The sequence below is a fragment of the Centropristis striata genome, chromosome 21 (genome assembly GCF_030273125.1).
Source record: "Centropristis striata isolate RG_2023a ecotype Rhode Island chromosome 21, C.striata_1.0, whole genome shotgun sequence".
NCBI classification, from domain to species: domain Eukaryota; kingdom Metazoa; phylum Chordata; class Actinopteri; order Perciformes; family Serranidae; genus Centropristis; species Centropristis striata.
Genome location: NC_081537.1, coordinates 4,381,118 through 4,396,351, shown reverse-complemented (window position 1 = coordinate 4,396,351; position 15,234 = coordinate 4,381,118). Strand labels below are relative to the sequence as shown.

Genomic DNA, 15,234 nt, shown 5'->3' with positions numbered 1-15,234 from the left:
TAAACCCTTTGTGATGTCCCCAGGTGGTCGGGGTAGAGACTGAGAAGGTGTCCAAGGAGAAGGCAATCGCTGACGAGGAAGAGCAAAAGGTGGCGGCCATTGCTGTGGTGGTCAGCGGCAAACAGAGAGACTGTGAGGCGGACTTGGCCAAGGCAGAACCGGCTCTCCTCGCTGCTCAGGACGCTCTGAACACTCTCAATAAGGTCAGTTAGTCCTATTGATTGCTCTCTTAGTTTCCAGTAGTCTTAGTTGACAAGTGTGCTATGACTTTTCTTGGGGTTTCGGCAAACGGTTTTCAAATTATTGGTCAAAAACCCGCCAAAAAATCCCCTCAATGTTACCCTATGGAGAGGCTAGAGTGAATGTCAAAAAAATTATTTGGAAACTGAGTTTGAGGCCACAGGAATAATTTATACACAGAAACGTGCTCTGAACACTCTCAATAAGGTCAGTTAGTCCTATTGATTGCTTTATCATACTCGTCGGTTTTCAAATTATTGGGCAAAAACACGCCAAAAAATCCCCCAATGTAACCCTATGGAGAGGCTAGAGTGGATGACACCATGACTAGTTTCTAGTAGTCTTAGTTGACAAGTCTGCTATGACTTTTCTTGGGGTTTCGGCAAACGGTTTTCAAATTATTGGGCAAAAACACGCCAAAAAATCCCCCCAATGTAACCCTATGGAGAGGATAGAGTGGATGACATCATGACTAGAGTGGAGAGGGAGAGAAAAGTTTGGAAACTGAGTTTGTGGCCGCAGATACCACTCTACAGAAATAATTTATACACAGAAACATAGGAAAATTGGTCTTCTCACTCACATTGGTGTGGTAAAGCTGTCAGAGTTATAGTTTGGGCGTAGGACGCACAAATGATCCACCAACACCACCCACAGCCTCATAGACCGCCATGGTAAAAAGGAGGGAACATTTTAGGGGTTTCGGCAAACGGTTTTCAAATTATTGGGCAAAAACACACCAAAAAATCCCCCCAATGTAACCCTATGGAGAGGCTAGAGTGATGACATCATGACTAGAGTGGAGAGGGAGAGAAAAATTTGTCAAAAAAAGAATTTGGAAACTGAGTTCGAGGCCACAGATTCCACTCTACAGAAATAATTTATACACAGAAACGTGCTCTGAACACTTTCAATAAGGTCGGTCAGTCCTATTGATTACTCCATCACACTTGTCTCTCTTGGTTTTCTTCTTTGTTAAAAGCAGTTGTGTTATCTTCTCTTTGTTTGCTTTAGTTTTCCCATATCAATGGAATAAGTTATGTCCACACAGGCCTTGAACTAAAAAAGATTATTGAATCACAGGCTTTAGCCAGGTCTTTGCTAAAATAATGTCTTCTCTATGTTCTGCAGGCGTTTTACTTCATCCTCGCATCCCGTGTAGGTTTATGAGCAGCCTCGGGGATTTTCAAAAGCACCCTCTGTGTTTAAAGGTGCTCTCTGTTCAAACAAGCAGAACAGACAGTTCAATCACAGCTTAGAGCTCTCTAAAGATGCCCTAATTAGAATTCTCTGTTGTCTTCTCAAAGTCAGCACAGGTTCTTCTTCCTTTAGTCTAATCCTCTCCTTTTTTCTCTCTCTTTTTCCCCAAGCAGAGAGCACAGATATGCACTTGTTCAACTCAATTAAATCATAGCTATTTCATTTATTTCCTCTATCTTGCATTCCTCCAGAACAACCTGACAGAGCTGAAGTCGTTCGGCTCTCCGGTGGCGGCGGTGACCAACGTCACGGCGGCCGTCATGGTGCTGGCGGCGGCCGGCGGCAAAGTCCCGAAGGATCGCAGCTGGAAGGCGGCGAAGGTGATGATGGCCAAAGTGGACGCCTTCCTGGACTCTCTGATCAACTTCAATAAGGAAAACATCCCAGAGGCCTGCCTGAAAGCCATTCAGCCCTACCTGCAGGTGAGCATCTCCATTAGGGTGATTCTCATGTACATACAGAATGCTATTCTGTTAAATTATACATTTGTAAACAAATGTATATTTCTTTTTATGAAGTTTGTTAAATATTTATTGTATATAAGTGGGGGGAAACCAGGACATTTTTATCTTGACGCATTACGGTAATGAATTTGTGAATCAAAGGAAGCTCAAGGAAAGCTGATACGTCGTTTTGTAGTATTTGTAGTTTTTTCCACCTATTTTCCTATTCCTATTACCAGATCAGTATCAGAATACATGTGGGAGTGTCGCAATGCAACATGGGATTTTCCAGAACTTTGAAATCATCACCAAAACATGAACCAACATGACTAAAAAAAAGACACAAAATGACCAAAAAAAGACTCAAAATTACTAAAAAAGACACAAAACAACTAAAAAAGACACAAAATGACCAAAAAAGACATGAAAAGACACAAAATGACAAAAAAAGACACAAAATGACTATAAAAAGACACAAAATGACAAAAAGAAGACACAATAAGACACGAAATGACTAAAAAAAGACACAAAATGACCAAAAAAGAGACAAAAAGACACAAAATGACTAAAAAAAGACACAAAATGACCAAAAAAGACATGAAAAGACACAAAATGAGAATACACGTGGGAGTGTCGCAATGCAACATGGGACTTTTCCAGAATTTAAATCATGGCGGACGACGGCTAAAAACTTCAGGTTTTAGGGGAATATTTTAAAATCGCACATAGGTTTTACAGGCATTTTTTCCCAGGTGTTTTAGGCCTAAATGGGTTAATAAAGTATGTCCTTATAATCACAGACATAGTGTAGACTGGCTTCATGAGCATCTCCATTAGCCCTCAATCACTGAAGTCTCAGTGTGCACAGCGTCTGTTCACCTAATAAGTCATCCACTTAGCAGGGGTGTGACTGCCATGACAGTGGCACATTATGGCTGCTGAGCGTCCAGATGACAGCCGGAGAAAATCAACCAGTTAATTAAGCGTTACAAATTTAACAGCAGCTCTGATTATGAAATTCAATGGGGCAGACGCCAGGTATGCAGCAGATAATGCCCAATTTAACCATGTACATCACACTGATTCACTGATGGAACATGAGTTTAAATGTCTCCTAAAAGCCCTTTAATATTTCGTAATGCTTTTCAAAAACAAATGTTGATCATCTTTCCCTTCAGGGATGCACCATTACTGATAATTACCTGCTCTTTATGGCCAATACAATCATGCAATTGTGCATTAATTCAAGTTCTTAACCTGTAGTGAGCAAAAATGGATGATATCATATCCCATAACTCAACCAAATCTGACATATCTACAGTAAACCATAGACCAGGGGTGGGCAATTAATTTTCCCAAGGGGCCACATGACCAACACCACGAAGGTTGCAGGGGCCGGACCAAAACTCTGAACTAAATTCTGCTCAATATTAATTTAACCGCTTTATAAAATATAGTAAATTATCTGGTTTTGAGCTGCTACTGATAAGAATACATGTTATGATAAGACTGTTAATGTGCAGTAAATCAAATATAGCAGTAAAAAGTAGTAAATACTCCAATCACTATATCACTTTAACATTTATTATATTTTAACACAACTGTTAATGTCCTTTAGTAAGGTTCATATTGGTGTTTTTGTATTATATAGCTTGTTTTTCATGTTTGTAAATTTTCTAGGTGTTTTACAATGTTGTGATGCTTTTATTTTGAAAAGGTGCCGTCCAGTGTGAAACGGGTGCATTCATTTTGAAAGGTAGCGACAGGAAATAACAGGTGGAACGGTTAAATAAAAAACGATTTTCCACCTCGTAGCTCTTACGGTGGATTCACAAGGTGACCAAGGAATGTCTTATGTTTATTTTCATGGAGCTACGATTTTAAATAAATCTTGAGAACTATCAGCTAAAAGAGTCGACCGTCATTCAGCCAGGAATGCTACTAAACATACATTCAAACCACAAAAACAATAAAGAGCATGTATGTTATACAGTAAACCAGCAATTTATTAACTTTATGCAAAGAACAATACATGTTTTTGATAAGGTAGCAAGTTAACTCTGGATTTAGTGGAACGTGTTTCTTTGCAGGCAGATATACGTAAACCACCTTCAAAATAAAAGCACTGCGGTTGTATTGATTTCTTATTTCTTGGTAACCTCCCGCCCAATGCCCAGGTCTACCATAGACTGTATATAAATAATGGAGCGACGCAGCATCCCGAGCACCACAATCTGCTGGAGATGATGAGTTGAATGTCAGAAAACCAGATTCTGGTGTTCTGCCTCTATTGTGTGTTTGATTGCTGACTTTGTCATCATTTGGTTCTTCTTCTCCAGGATCCAGAGTTCCAGCCAGATCTGGTGGCCTCCAAGTCTAACGCAGCGGCCGGCCTGTGCTCCTGGGTTTTAAACATCGTCAAGTTCTACGAGGTTTACTGCGAGGTGGAGCCCAAGCGTCAGGCTCTGAGCAAGGCCAACGCAGAGCTAGCTGCTGCTCAGGAGAAGCTCTCTGCCATCAAGACCAAGATCAATGTAAGCCACCACACCACACTGAGGATAAAGGGAATAAAAGTTGATTGATTTTGCTTGAAAAAGCACATTATATATGTTATTCACCGAGCTTAATCCTAGATTTTGTTCTACCGTTTCTTCCGTGTTTTTGGTCGCACATACACTAAAAAGGTATCAAATGGACCGGCTCGGCCATGAAAAGTGTGCTATGACTTTTCTAGGGGTTTCGGCAAACGGTTTTCAAATTATTGGGCAAAAACACGCCAAAAAACCCCCCCAATGTTACCCTATGGAGAGGCTAGAGTGGATGACATCATGACTAGAGTGGAGAGGGAGAGAAAAATTTGCCAAAAAATGTATTTGGAAACTGAGTTTGATTTTACCACTCTACAGAAATAATTTATACATAGAAACGTAGGAAAATTGGTCTTCTCCCTCACATTGGTGTGGTAAAGCTGTCAGAGTTATAGTTTGGGCGTAGGACGCTCAGATGATCCACCAACACCACCCACAGCCTCATAGACCACCATGGGAAAAAGGAGGGAACATTTCTAGGGGTTTTGGCAAATGGTTTTCAAATTATTGGGCAAAAACACGCCAAAAAATCCCCCCAATTTTACCCTATGGAGAGGCTAGAGTGGATGACATCATGACTAGAGTGGAGAGGGAGAGAAAAATTTGTCCAAAAATTAATTTGGAAACTGAGTTCGAGGCCACTCAACAGAAATAATTTATAGACAGAAACGTAGGAAAATTGGTCTTCTCCCTCACGTTGGTGTGGTAAAGCTGTCAGAGTTATAGTTTGGTCGTAGGACGCTCAGATGATCCACCAACACGCACCAACAGCCTCATAGACCGCCATGGTAAAAAGGAGGGAACATTTCTGGAGGAAAGCAGAGGTACCAGTTTCTTCTGATCGCTCTAAAAAACTATTTCTTCATTTTTCTTCAAGGTTTTATGATAGAAGTTACGGTTTGGCCAAAAACAGTTTGGAAGACAGTTCAAATTGTAATCTAATAATGCTTTGACAGTCATGGGCCAGAGTCAAGCACACTCAACATTTCTTTAGAAATTTGTGTGAAATAAAAGTTTATTCCATGGCACCAACATTACCCCTTTTCAGACTGAGTTGCCACAAAAGTCCCGCTATATTGCGAAAAAGAGCTGTGTCAGCTTTTTGCCTTTGGACAGTCATGCTGATTCAGTGAAGGTGTAATATTGGCGTGTAACAGCAGCACAGTACAGTGTGTTTGTGCTGCAGCAGTATGTGCACAGCGAGCGACGGCAGCAGCAGAGAATTCAAAACAATGATGAGTGAAGAAGTGCACGTCGTGCTGTTTCTCACTGTAGAGATTCTACAGACTCAAGCAAAGCTGTTCTGCATTTTGCTGAACATGATTTGAATACTGTCGGACTCAAGTGAGAGGTGTGTTTGTGATGATACATCACGTATTGTCCTTCTCCGCCTCTGTTACTACCTCCGAAGGCGTTACAGAGCCTGTGTTGTGTTCAGATTGTAGGCGAAATGTTACAGAGGCAAAAATTTCCCGGCTTGAAACCAGGGGCGCAGATGGGATTTTTGAACTGGGGGGGACGAAGCTGTCAGCAAATTCTTTTAACTCAATGAGTTATTTTTCCACTCTATGCCTTAACCAAAATTAGTTTTATTTAAACATTTTTAAATAAACTGTAGTGTAAACAACAACCAACATATTTACATAAATAAAAAGAAGTTTGTACATGAAATTTCCAGTGCAGCCAAATAAATTTACTGACTTGAAGCTGACTCAATGAAGGACCCAAAAACATCTCTCCTCCTTTCATCACCCTGAACATACTGCTGCAGGATTTTTTTTGTCAGAAATTTTTGCCCTAAAAGCCTAAATTTGGTGCCTCTTCCACATTCTAATGTCATTATTCCATCTTAATCATTGCATTTTTTTAATGAATTACTGTAAAGGAGAATAAGGGTTCTTCTATGTTTTTTTTAAGGCGTCATAGTTTGACAGTCTTCTTGCAAATTCTGTGGTGGATTCTGCTAACACATCCATGTGCTCTTATTTTGAAACCTACATGTGTTTGCTTTTATTTTGAAGGCAGGTATAACAGGTTCCTACCATAATGCCTTATGGTGTGTTTAATTTACACTGAAAGTCGGAACTTGAAAGACGGAGCTCGGAACAACGTCGAAAATTCTGACATTTGTGTAGACCTTGAACGCACCATTAGCCGCCGGACTCTCTATGTGCTGCAATGTAAATTAGTCTAACTAATGGACATTAATCCTCTGTTTTACTCGATGATGTTTCAATCTGGGGGATACATAACCCAATCAATTTGCCCAACAAACTTTTTACTGTTTTTGAAAGTCCTCTTCTTGTTTTCTTGTTTTTCTTTACTGTGACACAAACACAGTTTGTCAAACTTTGCTTGGTGGGCTGACTTACTTTTTTTTTGTTGCAAAACAGAATGTGGGCTGACAAAAGACCAGAGAAGCCAGAAATCTCAGCACCTAGCTACAAAAGATTTCTGAGACATCAACAGCTCTATCAAACCCAGATGATATGCAGCATAATAAGGATTTGCCGCCGCAGAAATAAAAGAAAAACAACCATAAGCTCCGAGCCGGAGCAAAAGATTCAGGATATGAATTATTCTTATCAAAGGCGTGAGTGACAGTTGACACACGAGCTCTGCCAGTATAGTAATATAGCAGCAGCGATACATCGATCCAAAGCTGCTATAAGTGCTGTTAAAGCTTTTCACTGTTCATTAATCTAAAACCAAATCCATCAAGTTAAAACCCCGATTGATAAAAGCAGCTGTAAATAATTGTTTCTCAGTGGCGTTTGACATTCAGCTCATCATCCCCCAGTGTGTCGCTGCTTACATCAAACCCTGCAGAGTGACGACTCTTAATAAGATCCAGCGTGACTTCTCGCTGTCATTTTTCAGCCCTCAGTCACATCGCTTGAGCGGAGAAGTGGCTTCTGAGCCAAGGGGAATTAGCAATCCTCATACTAATCTACTGAACCTGTGTGCCTCTCCACCGATTAATCCTGTTTGTCCTTGTGCTAATTGCTTCCATATGCCAAATAAATCCATAGCGGAGGGAATGATAAGTTTTTACCCAACTTCTCTTCTCACACACACTCTATGAAAGTTTCTTTCATACAGAGACTTTACCTGTCTTTGTTCTTTGTCTTTGAACACTCTTTTATGACTCCGCTGTGTTTTAAAAAATGCCAATTTGTCTCTATATTCCTCTGTGTGTGTATGTCTGTTTCTGTGTGTGTGTGTGTGTGTGTGTGTGTGTGTGTGTGTGTTTGCGGCCTATCAGCACCTTAATGAGAACCTGGCCAAGCTGACAGCCAAGTTTGAGAAAGCCACCGCAGACAAGCTCAAGTGCCAACAGGAAGCAGAGTCAACTGCACGCACCATTTCCCTGGCCAACCGCCTGGTGAGGAGGGCAACAGGGGGGTCACGCAGAGCATCAGCGTCCCTCTTACACACACACACACACACACACACACACACACACACATTCTTGTACTTCTATCTTTGTGAGGACCCTCATTGGAATAGTGAATTCCCTTGCAAGGTTATAATAGTTTTGAATGTTTCATTAGTTATAGTTTAGTTTTTATTAGTTGTAGTTTTTTGTATTTTTTTTTAGTCATTTTGTGTCTTTTTTAGTAAATTTGTGTTTTTTTGTGGTCATTTTTTTGTCATTTTGTTGTCAATTTGAGTCCTTTTTTGCTTAATTTTATGTAGTTTTTAAGTCATTTTCTGATCATTTTGTGGTCATTTTGTGTCTTTTTTTGTCATTTTGTGTCTTTTTGTCGTTTTGTGTCTTTTTGTCGTTTTGTTTCTTTTTTTAGTCATTTTGTGTCTTTTTTTGTCATTTTTTTTCTTTTTGAGTAAATTTGTGTTTTTTTGTGGTCATTTTTTGTCTTTTTGTAGTCAATTTGAGTCCTTTTTTGCTTAATTTATGTAATTTGTTGGTCAATTTGTGTCTTTTTTGTTCATTTTGTTTCCTTTTATTTGGTCATTTTTCTTTTTTGGGCCATTATATGTCTTTTTTGGTAAATTTGTGTCTTTTTGTGGTCAATTTGAGTCCTTTTTTGCTCAATTTTATGTAATTTTTCGGTCATTTTGTGTCTTTTTTTAAAATCATTTTTTTGTCAATTTTTGAGTGTTTAGAGTGAGTTTGCTAGTTTTAGTTTAGTTTTTATTAGTTTAGTTTTTTGTAATGGGGTATTTGTTGGGTGGGAGATTAAAAGAGGTCACAGTAAATTTTGCCTTTATGTCCTTTGTCTGATGCATCTTCATTATGTATGAAAAAAGTTGACAAAGACGAAAACGAAGGACATTTTCACTATAATTTTAGTTAGTTTTGTAACCACACAATACAGTTTCAGTTAATTATCATTATCATGTAACCTTTAACCCTTAAAACAAAGTCTGAAATCTCAAAAAAAGCCTTTAAAGAAGTGAGGACCGGCCGAAAAAATGTCCTCACTTTGCAAAAATGTCCTCACTCTGTTGGTTAAAAACGTGTTCCGGTCCTCACTATGTAGGAAGTACAAGAACACACACACACACACACACACGCACACACACACACACATTCTTGTACTTCTATCTTTGTGAGGGCCCTCATTGGAGTAGTGAATTTCCTAGCAAGATTATAATAGTTTTGTAATGTTTCATTAGTTATAGTTTAGTTTTTATTAGCTTTAGTTTATTGTAATGGGGTATTTGTTGGGTGGGAGATTAAAAGAGGTCACAGTAAATTTTGCCTTTATGTCCTTTGTCTGATGCATCTTCATTATGTATGAAAAAAGTTGACAAAGACGAAAACGAAGGACATTTTCACTATAATTTTAGTTAGTTTTGTAACCTCACAATACAGTTTCAGTTAATTATCGTTATCATGTAACCTTTAACCCTTAAAACAAAGTCTGAAATCTCAAAAAAGCCTTTAAAGAAGTGAGGAATGGCCGAAATGTCCTCACTTTGCAAGAATGTCCTCACTCTGTTGGTTAAAAACATGTTCCGGTCCTCACTATGTAGGAAGTACAAGAACACACACACACACACACACACACACATATACCACTTGCTCCTTCCCTCAGATAGATACAGCTGGGTACAAACTGGTATGTATACACACACACACGCCTGCAAACTATTTTCAGCTCTGCTTGTTAGTGTCAGATACATCCAGTAAGGTAAGGACGGGTAAAAACCAATATAAACCATTATTATGAAAAGATAAGATATCAAATTCTTCCTGTAATATTTGTCTTCAGTTGTGATGCAAATGTCACACAACTTCAGTCATGAATCATGAGTCATGAATCAAATCCAAGCACACAGTCATTATATGCACCTTGCAACAGCCACCTGAACACACTTTAGTGGTGGTGTCATGGTCTCCAATGCACACTGAGGAAAGACGTTCAAAGATTTCCTTTAGTCAGCATCAAGAACTTAAAAGGCAAGGCAAGTTTAGTTGTATAGCACAATTCAACACAAGGTGATTCAAAATGCTTTACATGAACATTAAAAACAGCAAGACACAGTTAAAACAGGGAAATGGAAATAAAAATACAAATAAGATATAGCAGGATAATAAAATAGATAAACCTAAAAATATGGGGGTGTACAAAGGGCTGGGCGATATGTACCAAAAGTTATATCCCGATATATTTACGCTAAATGTTGATATACGATATATATCCCGATATTATAATTGCAAAGTGAGACCAAATGTTCAGTCAAAGCCAAATATGACATGTCACAAGCAGTTTTATTGGAACTGTTTATTTAAGTGAACATACATATTTTATAAGTCAAGTCAAAGTTTATTTAAAGAGCACATTTAAAAACAACCTCAGTCGACCAAAGTGCTGTACAGTAATTAAAATACAATAAAAATTATACACAAATATAGTTATACATGAATACATTGAAAACAATAAAATACTAAAAACAATAAAACAATATAATAGTTATAAAAAAGTCACTATAAAAACAGAGTTAGAGCTAAAAAGGAAGTAAAAAGTAAAGAAGCAAACGATTCTTGCCTCGCTGGGGCTGAATGCCAATAACAGGAGAATAAATAGGTTTTTAATAATGACATAATTTATAACAACAGGGAACCTTTTTTTCAAATCAAAGCTCCATAAAGTGCACATTTAAATAGAAATATTCAAACCCATAAATCATTATTTGATGAATGTAGGTACATGGTTAAAATATGATGTTATATGTGGTCCGTTTTAAACAGCTTTAGGAGTGTAAATGACAGTAGGAACCATCTGAAATATTGAAGCAGTATAAATTATTTCTAACAAATTCTGATGTTTTGTGTGACGGACACAGACGCAGATAGCTTCATGGTGTTTGCTCCAGTGGTGGAAGAATTGATACTCCTGGTCAAATATTTAGTTAAACTTTTTTTTTTAAATGTAAAAGTGTATTTTGTATTGATGCCACTGTGCATTTACAGAACCTAATGACCTGCTGACTGCACTGACTTGCCTGTAGACCCGTTAGTATTATATAAAGTTTGGGCTTTTTTGCTCATGAAGGTGTTGCTGCACTTAATTACAATAACGAGCTCAGTCGATGTCAACTCAAGTCATCTTCACTTCAGCAGGTTCACTTCACTGTCTCCACCGCAGCCTCTCTGCTGTTGCATTTGCTGACTTTACTGTGTGTGTGTATGTGGAGGAGCTCAGCCCTGACTCACAGAGCAGAGGAGATACTGCAGCATGATCATAAAATACACCAAAAGTTATATTACGTCACTCTGTAAGAAGGTACAGATTTAACCTTGCACCACTAGTGTACAAACCTGTACATGTACACAGTATATACACTATTTATATCTGCTTGTTGGTGCAGTTGTCTCTTTATTAGATGTTGTCTTTAATCCTTTGATACACATAATATTGACACCATTATCAACTTATTTTATGATTGAATATTCCAAGTATTCTTTAAATATCTTGTTTTTGATAACAACATATCATTATTTCCATTTTGCCTCTCATACTTTATGAAGAAAAAAAGTTTTTGTATTGTTACATAGCTAACTACTTGGCTAAGTAGCTTGCTAAGCTAACTACTTAGCCAAGAAGTTAGCTAAGTAGTTAGCTTAGCAAGCTACTTAGCTGAATACTTACCCAAGAAGTAAGCTAAGTAGTTAGCTTAGCAAGCTACTTAGCCAAGAAGTTAGCTAAATACTTACCCAAAATTTAGCTAAGTAGTTAGCTTAGCAAGCCATGTTGTGCATTAGAAGAGAAGTGACAAAAAAGGGATTTTATTAAAAAATTAATAAAGGAAAACATAAAATTAGGATGTATGATGATCAAAAACAAACTAATTGAGGAAAACCTGGAATACTGAATGCTAAAAAAAATGTATTGCAAAGATATAGAACATAGATATAGAATAAGCGTTCAACATGCTTATTTCTAGATTTAATAATCTTAATTTAAGAAATCTTGTCAAGGTAAATTATCTGTCCATGCAGCAAGATCATTTCCCCTCAGATTTAGTGTTTTTATCTTGTTTTTAGACCTTTTTTTGCAGTGCACAGTCCAAAAACATGCATCTTAGGTTAAATCGGTGACTCTAAATTGTCCGTAGGGGTGTATGAGACCGTGCATGATTGTCTATCTCTATGTGTCAGCCCTGTGATAGTCCAGGGAGTACATTTTACACAGCATCTCAACCTTTGGATTCCCTTGTTGCACACGTTTCCACACACACACACATACACACTGTATATAAATATATAAACACTACCATCATCTGCCAGTGTGTAAATCTCCTGGTGACAGCACAACAAAAAGACGAGTGTTGACACTGTTAGTATGATAATCTAAATCATTCAGAGGCAGATTTCAAAGGACCTGACACAAGTAACAATAGCATGAGACATCTGCCAGTCAGCCACAAATATTAATGCAAATGCAGTCAACTTGTACTGTGCCTCTGTGATGCATGCTGGCAAGTTACAGTCTGCCTCAAAGTAAAAGGGCCTCTCAAGTTTGGAAGAGATAAGATGTTAAGGTGAACTTTATTGATCCCTGAAGGGAAATTGGATCATTGCTGCAGTAAAGCATAGAGGTGTTGGTGCATCAGCCGAGAGGTGATAAAGAATATGAAAACGTAATAAAAAGGACTTGTAAGGTAGCATAGCATTGTTGTTCTGGAGATTTTCCTGATGTTTCGTGAGGCTGACTGTGCCAGCCGTAGATTAATTTAGATTTGATTTTACATAATGCCCATGGGAAATATGCTATTTTAATATAAGAACAATTTTAAAAAACTATGCTTTTGATCTGTCCCTGACTGTGTTTCAGGTGGGGGGTCTAGCATCAGAGAACGTTCGCTGGGCGGAGGCTGTAGAAAACTTTAAGAAACAGGAGAGAACTTTGTGTGGAGATGTTTTACTCATCACCGCCTTCATCTCCTACCTGGGATACTTCACCAAACACTACAGGCTGCAGCTGATGGACAACACCTGGAGGCCGTATCTCAGCCAGCTCAAGGTGGGTGGCCTAAATGCACCAAGTGGCAATATTCGAAAAGTAAAGCCAGTGCGGAAGAGGCTTAAACCTGCATTCTTTCTATTGGCCAGCAGGGGGCAACTCCACTAGCTGCAGAAAGATATGAATGTCTTTTTTTTTGTAATTTTGTGTCTTTTTTGGTCATTTTTTGTCTTTTTTTTGGTCATCTTGTGTCTTTTTTGGTCATTTTGTGTCTTTTTTTTAGTAATTTTGTGTCTTTTTTGGTCATTTTTTGTCTTTTTTTTGTCATCTTGTGTCTTTTTTGGTCATTTTGTGTCTTTTTTTAGTAATTTTGTGTCTTTTTTGGTCATCTTGTGTCTTTTTTTAGTAATTTTGTGTCTTTTTTGGTCATTTTTTGTCTTTTTTTTGTCATCTTGTGTCTTTTTTGGTCATTTTGTGTCTTTTTTTTTAATTTTGTGTCTTTTTTGGTCATTTTTTGTCTTTTTTTGGGTCATCTTGTGTCTTTTTTGGTCATCTTGTGTCTTTTTTGGTCATTTTGTGTCTTTTTTTAGTAATTTTGTGTCTTTTTTGGTAACGCTGTGTATTTTTTTCGTCATTTTGTGTCTTCTTTTGTAATTTTGTGTCCTTTTTAAGTAATTTTGTGTTTTTACAGTCATTTAGTGTCTTTTTTGGTCATTTTTTGTCTTTTTTTGCTTTGGTTACTGGGGTTACTGATTACTGATACTGCATGTTGACCAGGTGGCAACCTCCTGGTCTGAGCAGGGAGGCAAACCAGGAAGTGCCTTAAGCTGCATTCTACCGAAAATTCCAGCAGGGGGCGCTAAGTTTGGCTGCAAAAACATTTCAGTCCATTCATTTCAATGCAAAAGGAGAAAACTTCTCACTTGATTTATGACCTCAAAATTTTTTTTAGGACAACACTATGGTCTCAATCACTAGTAAAAAATCTTCTTCAAGACAATCTGATGTTAATAGTGTAAATAATGGCCCCATTTAGAAGAAAATAGAAGATAAAGAATCGTATGATTTGGGGCGGGGCTACCTTTGATTGACAGGTCACTAACAAGGCGAGCCGTCATCAGGAGAGAAGCAGAACAATGCGTATCCACGGCAACGTGTAAATAAAGTTATATATAACGTTATATAGATATAAAAAAGGACGTTTAGCGGTTTGGTCTCATAACTTTGACCCTTTCACTGTATTTTCACTTGATGACAGTTTATTTGAACGTTTTGTTCAGTAAAAATGTCTTGTTCAGTGTTTGGTTGGACTAACAGACACTTTTTTGCTAGCCAAAATGAACATCCCAGTTAATGCTAACATGAGTTAGCAGCAGCTTCTCTCAGTCAGGTTGAGATGTAGAGAGGCGTAAGCGTAACGTTGAACTCGATGCTTCCAACGGGCCACAAACCAACGGGTGACGTCACCGTGACTACGTCCATTATTTATATACAGTCTGTGTTTCACATGTACTCTTCATTATGACCCGTTAGGTTCCCATCCCAGTGACCCCTGACCTGGACCCTCTGACCATGCTGACAGACGATGCAGACATTGCGGCGTGGCAGAATGAGGGGTTGCCGGCTGACAGGATGTCCACTGAAAATGCCACAATTCTCACTTCCTGCCAGCGCTGGCCCCTCATGGTGGACCCCCAGCTGCAAGGCATCAAGTGGATTAAAACCAAATATGGCGAAAACCTACGTGTCATCCGTATCGGACAGAGAGGGTAAAAGGGCTTGATGGTGGAATGTGCACATGTTTTTTGGGTTGTTTTTAAAAAAAAGGTTTTGACAGAGGGACTGTTTTGGTGCTGTTTTATCCTCACAGGTATCTGGATGCCATTGAGAGAGCGCTGTCAGAAGGTAATGTGGTTCTCATAGAGAACTTGGAGGAAACATTGGACCCTGTTCTTGGACCTCTGTTGGGCAGAGAAACCATTAAGAAGGGCAGGTAAAGAAGACTTTACTCTTTTAAAAACTACATTGTTGGTTAGGGCTGGGTACTGAACCTCACCTGCTGACAAGACAATATCCTGCCTCGAGTTTCATTCAGTAGCTTTTAATCTTGTCACATTCTCTTAACCCATTTAGGCCTAAAACGGCCAAAAGTTTTTCTGGAAATTCAACAGAAGTGTCAATTCTTCCTACTAAATAATAGATTTTTCAGCCTCTGTAGCAGATAGAAATGAAATTCAAAAAGTATTTTTGTGTCATTTTGTGTCTTTT

The 15,234-nt window shown here is 38.4% G+C and overlaps 1 protein-coding gene across 1 annotated transcript in view; it reads left to right on the top strand.

The window, feature by feature from the left end:
• The window catches only part of LOC131959197 (dynein axonemal heavy chain 9-like), a 252,061-nt gene that overhangs the window by 156,412 nt on the left and 80,415 nt on the right, over positions 1-15,234 (top strand). The window contains exons 56-62 of the mRNA XM_059324311.1: positions 24-203; positions 1,692-1,922; positions 4,283-4,477; positions 7,797-7,916; positions 12,838-13,026; positions 14,500-14,735; positions 14,837-14,959. Of these exons, the coding sequence (XP_059180294.1) occupies positions 24-203; positions 1,692-1,922; positions 4,283-4,477; positions 7,797-7,916; positions 12,838-13,026; positions 14,500-14,735; positions 14,837-14,959 (1,274 nt within the window). The remainder of the gene's footprint in view (positions 1-23; positions 204-1,691; positions 1,923-4,282; positions 4,478-7,796; positions 7,917-12,837; positions 13,027-14,499; positions 14,736-14,836; positions 14,960-15,234) is intronic.